The sequence below is a fragment of the Siniperca chuatsi genome, linkage group LG15 (assembly GCF_020085105.1).
Source record: "Siniperca chuatsi isolate FFG_IHB_CAS linkage group LG15, ASM2008510v1, whole genome shotgun sequence".
Taxonomy (NCBI): domain Eukaryota; kingdom Metazoa; phylum Chordata; class Actinopteri; order Centrarchiformes; family Sinipercidae; genus Siniperca; species Siniperca chuatsi.
This window is the reverse complement of record NC_058056.1, coordinates 5,804,959-5,825,014: the sequence shown is the minus strand read 5'-3', so window position 1 is coordinate 5,825,014 and position 20,056 is coordinate 5,804,959. Positions and strand designations below refer to the sequence as shown.

Here is a 20,056-nt window from a genome sequence, read left to right as displayed (position 1 = left end):
CACACACACACACACACATGCAAATACACACCCACTATAGATAGCCGTGAACCTACCCTAAACCCCATGTGTGGATGTCTACAGCGTCTTATGGCATTTGCAGGGCCTCTGAGGGTATTCAAACATTCAAAGGCTGCGTGTGAAGCGGAGAGAGAGGTGGAGGATACGGATGGTGTGCCACCGTCTGAGGGGGAGAAAAAGGAAGGGGAGGGGGTGTAATTAACATATTAATGACCCCACCTTCCTACAGCTTCTGTCGGATAGTCCAAACACTTTGATAAGTATGCAAATAAGAGCTGCACCATCTGAAGAGGGAATTAGCTCTGCCAGAGACAGCCTAGAGAGATGGAAGGGGTAGAGAGAAAGAAGAAGGAAGGAAGGAAGGAAGGAAGGAAGGAAGGAAGGAAGGAAGGAAGGAAGGAAAGGAGCAAAGAAGGGACAGGGTGTTAGGAGGGAAAGGGGATCTAAAAAGCGGCAGGAAGGAGAAGAGATGAGGCATGTCAAGATGAAGAAACAGAAGGAAGGAAGAAAGGAGTGACCAAAGACAGAGAGTGAGATAGGAAGGAGTCTCAGGCGTGCTCATGAACTGATCTCCTCATGTTTGTTTTAGTTGTCTTTAATTATCTGGCGTGCACAGTTGGTAAATGTGGTTGTGTGGGTATGTGTGTATTAGACAAACAGACAGTGATAGAGAATAAGAGAAAAGACTCTGTCTTTAATTTGTGTGCTCCCCAGCTCTCAGATCGATATGCCAGTGCCCACCAGCCCTGCAGTGATGTGCAGAATGGCTGCAGGGGCTCAGGCTAGTGGGCATACAGCTCGGTGGTGGGGGCTGAGGTGGGCAGCTCGGAGTAACGACCCCGAGCAGACAAGGGCAAGTAATTATAACACAGACTGATCTCTCTCGTTCTATCATTGAAGAGAATGGCGAGTAATAAGGATGAGGGAGAACACCGTGGTAAAGCAAGTGTTCAATGTGGGTGAGACAAAGGGAATGAGAGAGAGAGAAAGAGGGAGAGAGAGCCAGTATATGAATGTATGTGTATGTGTTAGAGAGACAACTTGTGTGAACAGCCAGGCCAGGGATTCACCGACACGCTCGTCACGTTCCACAATTATGTTGAATAATTAAAACGTTTCATTAACTTGATCATTTCCTGTTCGGCCATGTTTCAGCTCTGACACCAGCAATTAAAGCTGGGGCCAGGACTGTACGCCTCTCTCATTCGGCCAGTCGGCGACAGAGGACAACCTTATGTCTTTTGTATGGAAGCAGAAATCTGACAGGGGAAAAATGAGGGGCTTTAGCAGTTATCCACCTTACTTAACTGTTCTCAACACTTCAGTGCAAACGCACACTAGGACTGACAATGAAATCTACGTGCTCAAGGTGAAATCATGAAAATCTGGAATTGGTTTCCCTTGATTTTTTTGCTTGATGCAAATAAGGAGTGAATGGTTTACCTCTACCAGCCAGCCTTAGGCACTGAGACATCCACTTTGAAAATCTTTACATATTGATAGCTTTTACATGGTGTGTAATTTTCTCTAGAAATTTTTCTGACACATGCAGTCGAATAAACAAATATCTTATTCCTGTAAGCCAGACATCCATCACCTTGCATAATGATAGATTCGGTACTGTTTTATGATGTGAAACTGTAAGAACTGCACTTATTCAACTACACAACACCCAAAACCACAAAAATATCTTCATAAATCGTGGCCTTTGTTTAAAATCAGGGGAATTCTTCACTGTGCGTTAACACCATAATTAGCAAAAGCCCGTGCTGTCCTAGTTATGTAAGATGGCTCTTTTTGTCTTTTGAAATTGGATTACTGCAGGAGAAGCCATTTATTTCCAGAAATGGGGGTTGGGGGCAATTTTTATCCCAGTGCATCTGCTATGCAGTCTCTGGCACAAAGCTACCCTTCCCTATTGAGCTCATGCACAGTACTTATACACCCCAATAAACATGATTAGCATGGCAGACTGTAAATATGCAAATGACAAAAGAGATGTGGAGGGGAATGTTTATGCTGTGAGCTCTCTGTCTAGCACAGCCCCTCCCCCACCCACCTTGTGTATGAAAGCCATGATGAGGTTTATTGAGATGGGGTCTCTGTTAAAGCTATCTTTATTTTTTTCTTTCATAAAAGAAATTCAACCATGTAATTGGAGCTTTGAATGGAAAGGGATGCCTTTACCTTCCATGGCTTTCATATTTGCCGCTGCTGTGGCTGCTTTCATCAGGCGCAGACACGGGGCAGCTGCAATGACGCACAGACACATGCTGAAAGCACCCTCTCTAAACTGCCTTTTCCCATATGTTATCAAACCTGGACCTCAACCTGAATTTTATTCTATGTGTGGAATCCATGTCCTGTATCCCGCACTGTGTGCCACTGTACAATAATAATGTCACTTCAATGAAACTCACAAGAGCTCATTGCTCGTCGTACACTTCTGCCATACAATATACAGACTTCAGTTATCTATCCTGAGGGTCTATGATTACTGACAGTTCCATTTCTGAACTGCTCAAGAAAATATCTGAGGCCAGGACAGCCAGGCTCCTCACTGCCATATTCTTTTTGAGACCTGAAATATGAGTAACTAGAATGATTTACATATCATTTATGAAACTGACTATGAAATTAAATTAATGGAGTGAATAAATTTGAGTGTATGACATGTATACTAGAACTCGGCCAATACTGGATTTTTGAGGCCGATACCAATATTGATATTTGAGAGTTTAAAAAATGAGATAAACCATATATTTGTTGATATTTTTTCCACACGTAACATAAAGAAACATTTTTTGATGACGGTCCCAAAGGACTTCCCTTACAAAAGAACAGCGAACTGAGCAGGACATTTTACAGATGAAAAACAACCTTGTCACTGAAACACTGTTTCTGAATCGCTTCTGTAATTTCTTGCTGCTTATCAGCTGCCATATACACATTTACTGATGTATTGGCGATAAGCTAATATCGGCCTATATATAAGCCTGGATGGTTTATCAGTGTGGCTCCAATATGTACTTATGATACAAGTACATTTAATACATGTTTGTGTCTAAATGACAAGTCTCCTTGGAAATTATAATAATTATGAAACTAAAATTGGATTGCTTCTTTAAGAGTACTGATTTTATCTTAATAGTATTTTTAAGCGTGCACAGGTTCTAGAATACAGCGTTGTAATAATGACTTCTCAGTAATGCATGTTTTCACCATAACCATATCAACACCATTCTGTTGGTGCAGCTACGGAAAGAATTTGTATCTCAAAAAAAGAGTCCATTTATAGGTTAACGTTAACAAATCAGGATCCAACTACCTGTAAAAAAGACTTCACTTTTGCAGGTTTAAGATTGTGTCGGAAAGCAGCAAGTTCTGTCAACAGCTTCAGATACATTTTGAGCCAGGTTGAAGGAACTGAAAAATTCAGATTCATGTCAAATCTTCAACAATTATATCAAGCTAATACAGTTATCATGTATGAAGAATGGGGCCCACAACTTCCTGTTGAGCCTTCTGATGGTGTTGTGGGATCAGTTCAATGTCTGTGATGGGCAGCACCAATTTTATAACCACAATCACACACCTGTCTTTACCCTGACCCCTTAACAGTCAACCTAAAAAAGATTCTCTCAGATAATGGGACATTACTATCCTAATACAGTTAGTTTGCATTCCCTCAGTCCCTATAATACACCTGACCCATGTCATCGTACATATATCTCGACCCATTTCTGTGTGTGTGCGCGTGTGTGTTTGCCTTATGTGAGAAAAGGCTTACATGGATGCATACAAGTAGGGTATGTTCATAAAAACACATGTACAATCACGCACACAAGCATAACAACCACAGCCCAGATGCAGCCCAGACCGCTCCATGCAAAGTCAAGGGTGTTCGTCCTGAAGACTATCAGCTCTCCGGGGGAGAGAGGCCATCGAGCAGCATTATCGACATTATAGACGCCTCAGCCTGGAGATAGGCTTCACATCGATCCCCTGATTAATTACTATCTGCAGGCAGCAGCAGAGTGAGGAAGAGAGAGAGAGAGAGAAGGTGGGGGAGGGAGCGAGGGAGGGAGGGAGGGAGGGAGGGAGGTGAGAATGACAGAAAATGGGGGAAAGGGAGAAAACAGTGAAAGTAGAAGGGTATGAGGGATTGGGGAGAGAGAGGAGGGAGAGTACACCTTGTACTATCTATGAATATCAGCTAAAGGCTACACAGTAATCTTCCAGGTGGAATATTATTTATTGATATATAGGTAGGCAGGAACCCTTATCTTAGCTGCAACCATCCCCTAACACACAGCCAAGGACAAAATTAAATTCACACATTACTCGGGTGGAAACAACTTGCAAAGACAAGTAGAGGACACTGAAATACCCGCCATTGAATTCCCAAACAGGTTATACTTTACACCCAGTAAATAATAGTGAAAATAATAGGAATGTATATATATTTATATATATACACATACACATATATGTACTAGTGTGGACAGGCAGACTGAGTGGCTAACATTAATGAACTCATAAATTCCAGTTAGATCCTTTTGGCTACACTCCTCATGCTTCCAAGAGACAGTGTTGCATCTTGTGTAACATAAGTCAATAAGCTGTTACAATGCAAGTATAAGGGCTCCATTAAGGCCAATGCTTCGGAGTGGCTGGTACATTTTAATGGCAAGTAACAAAACTATTTTTGTAGAAATTAATATTGTGTCTCATTTTGGTCATTACAGTGTGTACGAGGGTTGCCCCATAAATGTAGATGAAGCCCCTGAGCCCCTTGAAACTCATCTTGTTAGTCAAATCAGTGCACTTTTTTATTTTATTTTTCGCAGTCATTGTGCACGGAGCAATGAAAGATAACTATACATGTTTACGAACCAAGTCTTGTCTCAGAATCACCTGATCACAAAACTAACTGGAAAAACAGAGAAACGAAAGCTCTGCAGGTGCGCTGGACTGCAATGGGCAGCAGCCATGAATAACATATTTCTCATAATTGTAGGTAATGTGTGTTGATGCAAAATGTCACAATGTCTGCCTCAGTTGTGTTTATTCTTACCCATTCTACCCCCATGTCCCTACTTTCAGCCACATTCCCACTTCCCCAGGCCCCGTCATTGCCATTGTCTACCTGTCCACCAGATGCCCTCAGACTCTTCCACAGACTGTTCCTGTGTTTTGACCTGTTGCCTATTCCTGACCTGCTCACCTGCCGTGCCCCTCTTGGATTTATTTGACTGTTCAGACTGACATCCTGTTGCTCACCTGTAAGCCTGTTCCTGACCATCGCCTTGAGTAAATTTCTCTTTATCCTACCTGCTTGCCTGGTGTGTATTTGTCTGCGTTTGAGTCCTCCTCCCTCTGTTACCGGAATTAATCGGTCGTGACACAAAATAATATCAATAACAGTAATAATGTTGAGTATTTAGAAAGAAATCCCATAGATAAGTAAGGAGGAACCACATGCACATGACATAACAAAATAAAATATAGAAATTGAGTGAACTTCCCACCTCCTAAAAGTCAAATATTCTGCCTAAGCTAGCTTCTCAGAGGGACAGCCCTAATGTGTACTAGAACACTGTATGACAACTTGGATTTTTTTCACTGTTGCTAAAATCAGGGTCAAGTAAATATCTTACAGTATATTGTGCAAGTATACCTTCTATCAAGTGTTATCTTAAGATAGTTGCTGTCTTTTAACATGCATTATAATGAACTTTAAGCTTATCCTCACACTTTTGCCTTCCTAAAAAATGACAATAGGACTTAAAAAATATACTGAGACGAAACTTTCCCAGTGACAAAGAAAACCTTCAAATTTAAAATAAAGTTGTGTTCTACCTTCCGCCCACTCAACTCACCCAACAAGAACTTTAAGGCTGTAGGCGTAGAAAGAGAGAAAGAGTTGTGCTGCATGGGTAATGAATTGATAATTGGCTATCATTCTAAATATCATCAAGTACATGAGACAAAAACAGAATTATTTAACTCATCTAGTTGGAACATTAAAAGAGGAGAAAACCCTCTTATTTAATTTTTCATATGGGGGAATTGTATTAACTAGAGGGAAGACGGAACTTGGTGCTTGTTGTTTCTGTTCTGTTATCAAATTTTGTGACATTGAAGATGTCCAAAGAGAGGGAGGGAGACAGAGTGAGAAATTCACACTAGGAGGGAGGAGGAATGAGGAGAGAGAAAGTTAACTATCCATAAGTATTTCTTAATGGCTGAAGAAACAGAAAGTAGGTGGAGAGGTAAAGCAAGATGACCGAAAGAAGAGGAAGAAAGAGAAAGAACTGGCATCAAAGCGCACTTTTGCGACTGGTTGCTGATGTGAGGGCAGCTATCAAACAGTAGAGGAAAGGCTGGAATGTCTCCAGTTGGTAATAAGGTGACAGTTGATCCAGGCACTGTTTGACTATCCCTACCTCGGCAGTAAGACAACAGCAGGCCAATTTTGTGTATGTTTGTGTGCGTGGGTGTGTATGAGTATGTGTTTGCAACTCTCTGGCTATTTTCCGCCTGTCTGTGCATTTGTGTTTGAGTTGTTTGTGTGTGTGTGTGTGTGTGTGTGTGTGTGTGTCTGTGTGTGTGTGTTTGTGTATCAGTGCAGTGCACTTTTTCAATCCCACTGACCTGAAAAGCTCTGTTAATGCTGGATCCACAGGCACTGAGAGAGAGAGAGAGAGTGAGAGAGAGAGAGAGTGAGAGAGAGAGAGAGAGAGAGAGATTATGAAACAGGACTGACTTGTGCATGCTAAATCCACAGGCTCTTTGTATAACACATAAAAAGGAACCTGCTGAATAGTTGATCATTGACTTATGATCTGCGTAGGTTTATCATGAAATAAATTACCAGTGAAACACTTTAAGCTCAGTAAAATGTAGAAATTTGGTTGGATTTGTGTGAACAACTCAACTGATATATATTGATACATATATTCATTTTTTCGAAAATATCCTTACCTTATGTTTATCATTTAGTACTTCTAAAAGATAGGAAATCCATCCTGGAATATACATTTCTTTAAAAGACCTATTTCTCAATAGTGTGTTGTGTGTGTGTCTTTATCTGAAATACTTGAAATGTGAGCTTTTAGTGAACAGTTGCTATATCGCAGTTGTGTACATGTTTTTCAGTGTATGTATGTGTATATGATACGTATTTGTACAGCTTTTAATGTGTTAATCTATTGGCAAAATGTGATTACAGGATTGGCAAAAAATAAAAAAAAGTTAAAAAAAAAAAGGCTGTCTGCTGTACATGCTATGCTTTTATATATACATACAGCTCATTGTTTTTATATTTTTGTTTTTCAGAAAGAAATCAGGACATCATTAGTGTATTAATTTAATATTCATATTTTGAATATTAAAAAACAGTTACAAAACAGATTAAGAATAAACAATGCAAAATGTGATCCGATTGGATCATTTTAAAGAAAAGGATTTGCAGTGGAAATATTTTGCAGGGGTTTTTTTTATTATTACGTCAGTTCTTTGTCTTAAGTATTTTATTTGTATTTCTTACCAGTCTACTGTATTTTATATTTCAGTGTATTTTTTTGTTTTGTTTCCACAATTGTTATACATGTTACATGTTCTTGTGCTGCTTTTATGTCTTGGTGACCTAAAGACAATTTTTAACTGAGGTGGACACTTTTTGATGTGTGAAATCCATGTGGATACCAGTTTAAAATGAATTACCAAATGTCAGTAGCCGTATCCTATAAGTAGGTAAATGGAAACATGTCGATGCTAAGGTCAAAGGCTGGATAGTTAATAGTGAATAAGCACGTGTACAGTAAACCTGACTGGCTTGTTTAGGGGAATGGTAAAATTAACACAAAATCTGACACACACAATGGCAGTGATGAAATATTGTATAATGGGTTTCACCAAAGATGAAGATTGTGATTTTGTTGCTATAAGTTACAAATATTTAGGCTACAAAATAAAATTCAATACCAACTTTGGGTTAGGCCTACTAACTGGCATATACGCTTATGTTTCAACATGCTAATCGCCTTAAATTACTCACATTAACACACTGTATGTAAGTGTGAGCGTGCACAGCAGACCTGTTGGAGACATACTGGCTGTGCATGAAATCACTCCTTATTGCCTATATAGTACACTATATTTGCACTATTTCAATTTAATTCAGTTCAATAGGCTTCACTGGCATGACATTTGACATGTGTTGCCAAAGCACAATTACGATTATGATAGACAATGAATGAAAGACATGAAATTAACTAAAATAATGTGATTAACAACATCAGTCAATAGAACAAAATAGACAATGAAATAAAGTAACATACAGTATATATGTAATATAAGTCATCATTGTTAAATTTCAATGTGATTTTAACACTATATTTACATTTAGAGTGTAAATGGCTCCATTCCATTAAGTGCCCCAGTAAGCCATGTCCATGAGTGAGCACGCACAGTAGCAGAGCCCTGGAACTGGCTCACCTAAATGGAATGGAGCCATCGTTAACGTTATTATTTACACCTGTGCTTTTCCTGCTGTGACAAGTCAAAATGTCTGCCGTGAAAAGGGTCTATTCCCACAATGGGGACAAAAAGAGTTGCGTTTATGGCGTGTACACTACTTTCTGCTACCAATCCCACAATGCATGTCTCATATATAGATGTAAAATCTAACAGGTGTGCCAGTCGAAAGATGTTAGTGATGACGTAAAGTGATGATGATTCTTAGGTGTTAGATATCAAAACTGACTAATTTCTCTAATATAAAGGGAGTAGAGAATGAGTGAATGATGGAGTGATTTCAGACACAGTCATAAAGATGATTTAAGTGCCAGTCCTCCACTCACACATTTGTTCTCTCTTTGGCCGACAAGCACAGGACACATGTAACTCAATCAAACAAGGGCCTTCTGGTCGTAGCCTTCACTACACAGCTTACAGAGTGCTTGATCCACTTGATGTGGGAACAATGGTCACCACCTTGTTCTTTGATTAGTGAAGGATGTTAAATACTTTCTAAAGTTAGAGGAAATCAAATATGCATAAAGAGGGTCCTCTGATTAAAACATGGTCAGTTCTTTTTAGGTGCTTTAAACCTGTGAGAGTGGTCTTAGGTGCAATCACCCCCCCCCTCAATATATGAAAAATGGAAATTCATGTTGGTTTATATGTTAACCAGCAACACTGAACACAACAGCTGTGGGCGCGGCTCGCCAGCAGGTGCTCAAGTTTTTGGCAGTTCTGTATCCTTCAAGTGCCATGCACATTTGATAAAACACAATCTGTTTAATACTGATATAACTGAAAATATAGAGAAATACTTTGACTCTTTTTACTGACTCGAGTTTGTATGAGTCACTCAATAGAGTCACTCAAGTCACCCAGGGCTTGGTGGATCCCCCGACTGCCCCAGCGCCCATAGAGCACCAGAGACTTCCACCTGACCGGGCTGGCTAACTTCTGGTTTAGCCCTCTGCTAACTTGAATGGGATAAAATAATCTAATGCGGCTCTACTAGACTTTCCAAATGTTATCGGACCGAATGGATCAAATTCTGATAGTGATGCGAGTCATTTTGCGGGTATTTTGTGACGCTCAAAAAAATTATCCACTGTTTTACGGCCGCTTCTTTTCCCATGACTGTGCGCGGTAAGTCAGTCCCATAGATCTATGATCAGCACGGCATCCACAGCAACACAGTCTGCTAATCAGAAATTACAGACTGTTGAATTTCATGATTGATCAATCAGAATCGAGTAGTAGTAAACTACTAAAAAGGGAAAAATTAAAATTCATAGACAGTCACTGACTGTGGCATGGAACCTGTGGGTGAGTGAGTGATTCGTGCTGCCCGAGTCAGAACCTTCAGCTCAGGGCACGGGGGGACACGGGTGGGAGAGCGAGTACTGAGTTGAAACAAGCGGCAAAGTGGTTGCTTTTTTTAAATGGCTAGATTAGTACAGTAATTAACATTACACAATACAGTTAAAATAAGAGTATGAGTGACACGTGGTCTCGCCTCGTCTTCGCAGTTCGCACTAGCTAGTAGCAGGTAGGAAGGGCGAGTCAGTGAACGAGTTAGTGGAGATGAGGACTTGTGACTACCAAGTCTGTAAAAAGAGCTGTTTGTTTTGAAAAATTCACTAATGACTGGCACATCGCTATTGTTTTGTCGTTTTTAAAATGGGCTCATATACAGAATGTGTGCCAGGTGAGCGAACAGGAGCTAGTTCAGGCACAGCCTCATTTCCCAGATCAGCAACATTGACCATCAGCCATTAGTGTTTTATTTCAATGCGTGTGCTTTTTAGGGTTCCACCCAACCCGGTTGGTCCCCCCCAATGTCTGACTGCAGGTTTTGCCCCTGGTTAGGTGGGTACATTTACTGTAATATCAAAGTCTTGTTAACACTTTTCTTGGAAGAATAAAAAAAAAAAAAACTAATAAAATATGAAAAAGAGTTCCATTAGTTTGTAAGCTAAAATTGAGAGTAACCTGTTCTTTTTTTTTTTTTTAAGTTCCATAATTTGTTTTTACTTTGCACTATGTACCATTTTGCAGGATTAGATGTCACTGTGGTAGCTATTTCATTTTGAACAAAGCTCTTAAAACGTGGACTTTGTGATTCTGTTTCTGCAACATATATAAAAAGAGAGACAGAGGAAGAGAGAGAGCAGTGAGAAAAGGCAACTCAGCTGTGACAGTCTGGGATTTGTGCAGTGGCGTGTGTACAGCCTATGTGCATGCTTGTTGTCTGTGCATGTGTGTGTTTGTGCCGTGGGAGTGAAGGTCACCCTGAATGGCAGTGCCGCTGTGTGTACGTGTGTGCTTCCGTGCCGATACCTTTGGAGCGTGTGCGATGGCGCTTATCGTCTGCATCCACCTCCATCTGCAGAGAAGGCACAAACAAGCTGTTAAACACACAACAGACAGCATCGCAAAATTATCTTTAATTTGGAAACATGTTCTTTCACATTCAGAGTACTTCCCCCCCCCCCTTGTCAAACATGCAATTCACTACGGAGGATTCACACCTGATGTTTGCAACACTTAGATGTAACATTTCATGTACAATATACTGTAGATGACTGACTGACGAAGTAAATTAAAGACTAAGGAACATTTGGATTCCTGTTATCTAAAATCATTGCTGAGTAAATGAGACCTATAAAATACAAAAATAATTTGCCAATACATGTCATGCTGAATTTAGAGAGTGCAAGAATACATTCATAAAAATGGATCTCTTTGATCAAAAGTCAATATTTAGTGTATGAATGGTTATAAAGGTTATAATGTCAAAAGTGTAGTTAATACAAGTCATGCAAGGATTTGGCAGATTGCGAATTATTACCGAAAAATGTTTACTGCAGACGTAACTCCATCCAACATTAAATGCATGGTTTCGATTTATCCCGTCTCCTCCTCAGTATTCAGGCCTTTCAAGCTCTTGATATGCCAGAGTAAGCATTATCCTCCCTTCCACCTCTCTTTCATGTATGTCAGACCAACCCCTATCCCCCTAAAGGCAGGTCTATCCCCTCACCAACACATCATAAATTCTTGAGGAGCCTGAACTCCTTGAACGTCGCTCTGTCCCTAAATATTCATGCTTGCTGGGTTTGGACTATGACGGGGGCGTTGGCCCTGTTTGGATGTCTCCTTTTATTAAACATGATTTATTAACACCACACTTACTGTACTGTAGAGCCCCTCAGCCCTAATGGTGTGTTTTTTATGAATGCCCATAAATGTTTCAATGGGAGAAAAATAAAATGATGAAAGGCAAGGATACCTTGTAAATCTTATTAGCGGAGCAGGGAGGGAATGACCAGGAGTATTTAGGAAGGGTGACCTAAACTATTTATATATAAATATATATATTTTAGATATTTCATTGGGGAAAAGGAGGAAAAGAAAAATAACAAGTTATCAATCCAGTTCTCATTTCAGGCTCTCATTCAGACACAGACTGAGAGTACTGTCAGTGTGCGTGTGAACGTGAGTGTGTAACCTTGAATGTTTCTTAAGTAGTCATGTGAGCAAAGTGGAATCAATCCCCTCTCGCTGAGCATCTCTCATTGGTCTCATCATTGTTCTGTTTTATCAAAGCTTCTCTAGAACAAATTGCAGTACGTGACAGTGTCCCTTCAACATGTGTGATCCACTTCAAAGTGGAAGAGAAATCATGTTGCATACATGGATTTTATTATAGCGCATGGACTCTTTTATGGCAACAATAGGGTGCAGACATTATAGCACCCTGCCCTAAATGTCTGTGTTAGTAGCTGACTCTTTATACAAGAGCTCACTTGTAAAGCTAAGCTTTGAGATGTTTCTGTTTTCTATTTACTATGTACTCATCGCTGCTTTTTCTGTACTGAAATACCCCGAGACTTGTCAGACAATGCAGGTGCTATTGTGATTTTTATTTTATTTTTTGATGAATTTTCAAAATTGGAGTTTCTGTAGGTGGCGCTCTTTTCTTTGTCTGTCCAGCCATGGGAGGTATCGTTCCTGTTAACTCCCTCTTCCTCGCCAAACAAATCTCTTTTCCTGCTGTTAGAAATGTCGGCGAACGGCAGAAAAAGCGTTTGCATCACACTCAGTGTTTAGAAATGCAGCTGCAAAAGCTTTAACGTGTGCTGGGAAATAACCATTTTTTTTTTGTATGAATACTCTGCTGATAATTACATTAAAATGTGTATGTGAAAAAAATCTCTTTGAAGAACTTTCTTGAACCTACTAGAGTGAGCAGTCTGGTTGGAAAATAAAATCCTGAAAACTGAGAAATAGTCTCAACCTGCTTGCAGAATGTTTCGCTTGTTAAAATAAACATATCAGCTGTGGACTAAAATACGAGACTGACTTATTTAAATGCATGTTTAGTTGAAGTGCACACACACACACACGAGCATACTAACATTGCCTATCTGAAACTGTCAGACTCTCTCTAAGGGCCCTGGTTTTAAGCGAGGCCTGCATCAGCTCTGAACACAACGTCAACAACAAACGAATCCAGCAGCAGAATAAAACAACAGCAACAATAACGGCAGCAGCAGCAGTGTAAGTCTTGTCGCCTTCCACTTCCTTCCCTTAAGCCTCCTCGTGAGAGTTGGACCCAGGATGCATGCACGCCTCTGCGGCGTGCCATATGTTGGCGAGCCCTTCATATTCTGTCTGGCTTTTTCTCTCCCTTAGCACCCCATGGGAAAATGTCACGGCTGTAATGAAGGTTAGCCTGCTTATTGAGGATTAGGAGGAGGCCCACTCCTTCTCTGTCTGCGTCTCAATTAGACCCAGGATCAATGGCATTATAGGCCCAGATGAATAATCACAGAGTCACGTTCATCCAAGCCCCCAAAGTTTAGATTGGCCGGTTGACAAATATAACGATGCAAACTCCAGAGAAAATACTGCATATTCTCCTATTTCTGCACAACCAGAAATGTATATCATTTCAACAAGAATTAAAACTGATTGTGCTTTAAATTCGGAGCGTTGCTGTCCAGTGAAAACCACGTATAGTGATTTTAAATTTTTCAAATAAAGTGAAGGATTAAGTGTTCCTTTTTGGGTTGCGAAAAATGTATGCATTTAGACAATTTTCAAAGATTATACCAAAAAGACATTGATTGTGTTTTGTTGCACAAACTTAATGTTGGGAGTACAAGCAAGGTGGAGGTATGTAACTTGTGTTGGAGTAAATCACCATTTAATTTCACACATGAGCTCCACTGGGATTCAGTTAGTATATTCAAAACCAAGCAGAAGCCAGTAGGTAATTAGGTAAAAATCCAGTTGTAGCCCACTTCATATTGCTGCTTACCTTCCATTGCCTCTAAATGTGTATGACAGAGGTTCTTTCCATATTTTGTAATTTGCGTCCATGAATTTTAATCCATGTGGAATATTAAGCAGCATATACTGTGCACGGATTTTATTCACTGTCAGAATACGCTAGGACTGGGATGAGTTGGCAGCATGAAGTGAAGGGTGCATCATATTTCAAATGCACACCATCTAACCCTATAAACACGTGTTTAGTTCAGCACAAAGATAAATTCTCATATAAGACTGGCATTTGAAACATGTATGTTGTGAATGGAATGTGGAATGCAGCTAAGCTTTCTATTCAGCACACATACTGGAAAAAGGAGCTCCAAATGCCAACTATGTTTGTGTTGGTATCGATTGTATAGTCGGCATCAATACGAAAATAATACGTAAATTCTCTTCCTTCGAAATTAAAGTGGCAATGTCTATTATTAGGGTGTCTTCATCATTAGGACACAGGAATGCCATCAGACACAGACAAATTGTATGCAGAAAAAAAGAAGAGGGTTTTTGCTGTTTGATAGAAAAGAATCGGGATATTACCGGGAATGAAACATGATAAGAAATACAACGATTATTGTAATATGTACTGAGACATAGAACAAGCATTTTGTATGTGTGTGTGTGTGTGTGTGTGTGTGTGTGTGTGTGTGTGTGTGTATGTGTGTGTGCGTGTGTTATCATTTTAGTGGTGGTGATGGGGGGATGGGGGTGCTCAGACATCTGTCACAACAATTCACATCGTTATCAGTTTCCCTTTGTTTTCACCTTGAAGTTTTGGGAGAATGAGTTTCAGGCATATTGCGCCCAACCCCACCCCTCCGCCACACGTACACACACACACACACACACACACACACACACACACACACACACACACTCTCTCACATTGCTATTCTGTACAGTGTAGCAGTAGGGAGCCACCAAAACTGCGCTGGCACTATTGAATTTCACTGCAAATAGGTATTTACACCATGCATCATCTAGTGACAGTAAACATGTGTGCCAAACCGATGCTAAGTGCATCTGAATTAGCGTGAAGGGCTGTGGAGATAGCATCTGAGTGGGCGCTGACAGTCAGAGTGAGAAAGAGAGCGAGGGTGATGGAGACAGAACGAGAGACTAAAATCTGGGGAGTGATTCCTAACTAGTATGGAAAATGGCTACGGTGTATACGTTTTCCTTCATAATATCTTGATTCCATTCAGCTTCATTGCCTCTAAAATATTTTAGCTTTAAAACTGCACTGCTACTGCGTTCATCGAATAGACAGCAAAATAAATGAAATTGCTATTGGAAGTAAGTTGTGTCAGGAGTCTATAAAAACTGGTTTGTATTGGCTCGTGTTTGAACATGGTTTTCTAAAATTGAAATGGTCAATAAAAGGGCCAGTAAAAAAAACATGATCATATTTAACAAAGTTAAAAAAAAAAAAATCATATTACCAAACATGCAGGTTGTGAAAACTCTTCATCTGGGCTTCTACCAATAATTAATTGCAAAACCTTCCCGTCTGGCTAAGGAAGATCTATATTTGAACTATATATATATATGCCTATATTAAAACTATTGGAGACCTTTATGAAGCAGGTATCTTGGCATTTTAACAATTTAAGATTAAATACAGAATAACCCCTGAACATTTTTTGCACTTGTAGATTCTGCACCTGTAAAGAGTGTGATTGACAACTTCCTCCTTACTCCTTCTGTCTATTGACTGGTCCACTAACTGTTTCATCTCGTCTCTAATTGCCTCATGCCACTGTGCCACTATTTTTGCTCTTTTCTTTTAAAAAAAAATATTTTCTGTTGTTGTTAGTGTTAGTTGTTAGCTATGAGCAGTGCCGTTTTGATATTGATGCTGTCCTGTGCTGTGCTTCTGTTTATATTTGAAAAATTAATCAAATATAATGAAAAAAAGTGCCAATAGAAACTAGTACAATTGAGATTTATCACGCAAATCTGCACCAGAACAAGCTCGTGAGCATGATCGAACAAAAACACACTTGAACGGGTTCGTGTAAAAACAGGATGTACCACACTACCTGAAACGGTTTGGGGTTGAGACAGCTCTTTGGTCCAGACCTCTGCTACCACCGTGACCTACTGACGTTCAGCTGGAGAGGAACGGCTCACCACGTCTCCTCCAAACTCATTTTCTACACAGAGGGAAGAGGAAGACAGTGAACATGCATCATTAAAATCATTTCCAGAACAATCACATTCGCATACAGCCATGACAGGATCTGATATTTCCTCTTCTCCTTTGACTCCGGGCTCATGAATAGTCATATAGCATCAGCTATGCGGCACACGCCAAGCAAACGTTGATTTCCACCATAACGACGGCTGCTTGTCGTGTGCGATAGGCTTGGCAACATGGGGTAATTAGCTAGATCTATCATCTTCTGCAGGAAGTGGGGACAAATATAGCTAATGATCCGTGCCTGCCTCTATGATTTCTCTCCTCAGCTCTCCATCCTTTGCTGAGTTAGAGGAGGAAAGGGAAGGGGAGGGAGAGCGGTGAAAGATGGGAGAGGAGTGAGTAAAGGGCTCGATGTCCAACTCTGTTAAAAAAAAAAAAAAAAGGTAAAATAACCTTCGACATAGAAAGAGATAAAGACAGACAGGCAAAGAGATGGAGGTGTCAATGAACATATTCACTTCATAACACTGCCTGTGTCTTTGTTTCTTTCCATCCGCTGCTGCTAATTGAGAGAATGTATGGGAGAGAACAGACGAGGTGTTGATGGACCATCACAAAGAATGAAGGCCCCCATAGGGAGCCTACCAGACGGCCCATAACACGTACACACACACACACACACACAAACACACACACACACGTACACACACGCAAACACACATCACAGTCATTCCTAACCTATCTCAAAGCAGCTTAAATCAAAACAATAGCTGGTCCCTCAGGACAAACACAACCACAGGCATACAGGGAGTGCTCAGAGTGCCGGTTGTGTGTTACGTAAAAGGAGCTGTGGTGGTTTCGTGCATAAGCGGACTTTACTTTGAACCAACGGGGGGTCTTTTTTAGTCTTCATTACACACATGCACACACCTCTGTTTTCCACCTTTTTTGTCCACTTCCTTTGTAGTGTGAACAAAAAGCATGGCCAAGCTGGAAACAGTGTGAGTGAGTTGTAAGGGGATAGCACAAATAATAGCCCACTCAAACTATATTTTCATTTTACGACTATGGTCCTGCTGTCTTTTATGTTTTTGAAATCGATGTCAAAAGCTGGTTTCTATTTGATTACAGGCACCGGTGCACTCCTAAAGCATTTTCATTCAGTAAAAAAATGGCGGTAAAACAAAGTCAAAGTGCTTATGGGCATGGGAAGCTAGCACATTGTGTATGTAAAAATGTATGCCTTCAGATAAAATATTGGCTCTGGTGGTAAAAAAGAACACTCCACTGTATTTGACACAATCCAATGTAGGCTGAATGATTTTTTGCCAAATTTGGGACATAATTCCACCTGCTTCTACCCCATAAAATACAAGCAACCCCCAAACACACACACACATACACACATGCACACACACACACACACACGCACTCATCCCTGGCCCCTTGGTCATTATAATCAGAGTGTAAGTGATGGGTCTGTCCTCTGATGGTCTTCATGTGGAGGCTGATGACAAATCACAGCTCTCTGACTCTTCATCAGGACACAGACCACATTCCCCGGTATATCTGTGTGGGCGTATTGGGGAGGTGGGGGTGGGGTGGGGGTGGGGGGCAACAAAGAGAGAAAGAAAGAAAGACAAATGGAAAATGACAAATGTCACGAGTGTGACTAGACAACAGAAGAAGATAAAATTCAACGATACGTTTGTGTATGGTATTTCAGTTATGGAGTTGAGATGCTAGGCTGCTAGTTTCAGCACCAAGGACAGTGACAGACAGCGCACAGCTAAAGAAGAATAGCCCTCAGTTGCAATGGGAGCGCACACAGGAATGCAAACACCCACACAATCTCTTATACGATCACATACACAGGCATTTATAGACGCACATGTGCACAAGCTATTCTTATTTTTACAAAGGTAGAATATATGACCAATTATATGACTGGTAGACTTCTTCTCATCTCAGAATCCTACAAGTGGGTGTGTGTGTGATTGTGTGTACTTGCTACATAGTGAGGACTGAAACACGTATTTTACCTACAAAGTGAGGACATTTTGGCCGGTCCTCACAACTTCAAAGGGCTGTTTGAAGGTAAAGACTTAAGGTTTTAAGGGTTAGGTTAGAATTAGGTTATGGTTAGGATGAGGGCAAGGGTTGGGGTTAGGTATTTAGTTGTGGTTAAGGATAGAGTAAAGGGCTAGGGAATGCATTATGTCAATGACGGCCCTCACAAAGAGAGATGTACAAGGATGTATGTGTGTGTGTGTGTGTGTGAGTCTCGCAGTCTATTCCTCGGAGAATGAGAGGGGACCATGCCTGTAATGAAAACCCTATTGTATAGTTATGTGCACTGCAGTATAGAAAGTGGGCTGTGATGTCCGCTGTGGCATTTTCTATGACACTTGCAGTACATGACAGGCATTTTAGACACACACACACACACACACACACACACACACAGACAAATTCACACCCATCATATAAAGAAAGACACATGAGGACATGGGGCACACACAAATAAGCACATATTACAAGAGAGACACATGCTTTATTCATGTGATGTGTATGCACGCACGCACACACACACACACACACACACACACACACACAGCAATCTCGTTCTCCCAGGCTCTGAAAGTGACTGGGGCTGCCTGACCTACATTCTAGCAGATATGTATACAGGCAGAGAGGAGATGAAATCTCTCTCTCTCTCTATTGCTCTCCCTCTCTCTGTTCCATATCCTGTGTTCTTTTCAGTGCCTGTTCATTGCCTCTAGGACACACACACACACACACACACATATACACACACACACATATATACACACATACGCAGTGGAGGTGAAGAAGCGACTATGATTTCTTGGCCTGAATGTCGTCGTGCTGCAGATGAAACTGGCATTGTCCAGACTAAGGCGAGAGCAGTATCGCTGTATATTTTGTCTTTCCTCTGCTGCGTATGGAACACATGAAACCACCCTGTGCTCTGTATGTATGTAAATAAAATATTTACCGCCCCTGCGAGTCAAGCACGAGTCCAGGGGTGGGTGAGGTGAGTAAAGGGGAGTGATGGAGTGCAAGTTGAAAGCAAGATAACTTGACGAGGAGAACTGAAATGAATGTGCTCGTGTACAAATATGTGTTTATTGGGTGATGCTGTGTTTGTTAGCTACTCTGATTAGCCAGAAAGCAGGAGATGGTATTGGTCTGATAATGAAGCCAGCAGGCATCTTTAGCTGGTCCTCTTCACACTGTTCTGTGGAAATCAATGCTTTCACTGGACTAGACTGCAGACACAGAGTAAGATAACAGGAAACAATACACATATCATTTCTAACTCATTTTGACCCAAACCCGTATGTCTCCTAATACAGTGGGAGTGCTCTTTATTTGTCCAGCTGTGCAGAGAGCAGATCAATTGCCATGCTTCATGCCCACATTTGGACTATGTTTTGTTATTTTAGATGGCAGGCTGCTCAGTGTCTGTCCAGGAGTCCTCTCCGTGCCCAGACAGCACAGAGGTTAGTAATTCAAAAGGGTTTCAGTTTATAAAAAAAGACCTGATCCACTATATCCCTAAACTAAACCACCCCAACCCTCTAAATCCCACTGAGGCATTACACTGACCACACTGTCAAAACAGTGATACAGCAGAAACCAACGGAAGAAATCCCATGACCCTGCATCTAGACAACTTTAATATTGCAGGATTTTTTCCAACAAATCCTCTTGCGAGTAGAGAGAAAATACAACAGAGAGCAAGTGAAAGCACAGTTCCCTAAAACTGTTTTTAACTGTTAAATGACTGTAGTTTCATTACAGACAATTTTATGTCAAAATATTTTTCAAAAGTCTGTTTTTATTTCATAATAGTATTTTTTTTTTCTAATGACACTTTTATTTCATAATGCCACTTTTCATGGCAGTGGCCTGTTACAGTACCAGTTTGTGGCCCCTCAGTTTTTGGCCAATGCCCCCCTCTCTTAGCAGGGCTCAACAACTTCCAGCCAGCTCTGTGCTCCTGTT

At 40.7% G+C, this 20,056-nt stretch overlaps 1 protein-coding gene across 16 annotated transcripts in view; it reads right to left on the bottom strand.

Moving 5' to 3' along the window:
• The window catches only part of myt1lb (myelin transcription factor 1-like, b), a 106,890-nt gene that overhangs the window by 57,118 nt on the left and 29,716 nt on the right, over window positions 1-20,056 (bottom strand). For 15 of the 16 annotated variants that reach the window (XM_044166473.1, XM_044166475.1, XM_044166462.1 and 12 more), the window contains exons 2-4: window positions 15,924-16,037; window positions 10,885-10,930; window positions 6,679-6,712 (exon numbers count right to left, since the gene is read on the bottom strand). In XM_044166473.1, the coding sequence (XP_044022408.1) occupies window positions 6,679-6,712; window positions 10,885-10,930 (80 nt within the window). In that variant the 5' untranslated portion in view covers window positions 15,924-16,037. Of the gene's footprint in view, window positions 1-6,678; window positions 6,713-10,884; window positions 10,931-15,923; window positions 16,038-20,056 lie in introns of those variants that run through there. The other variant, XM_044166476.1, reaches the window with a different exon arrangement.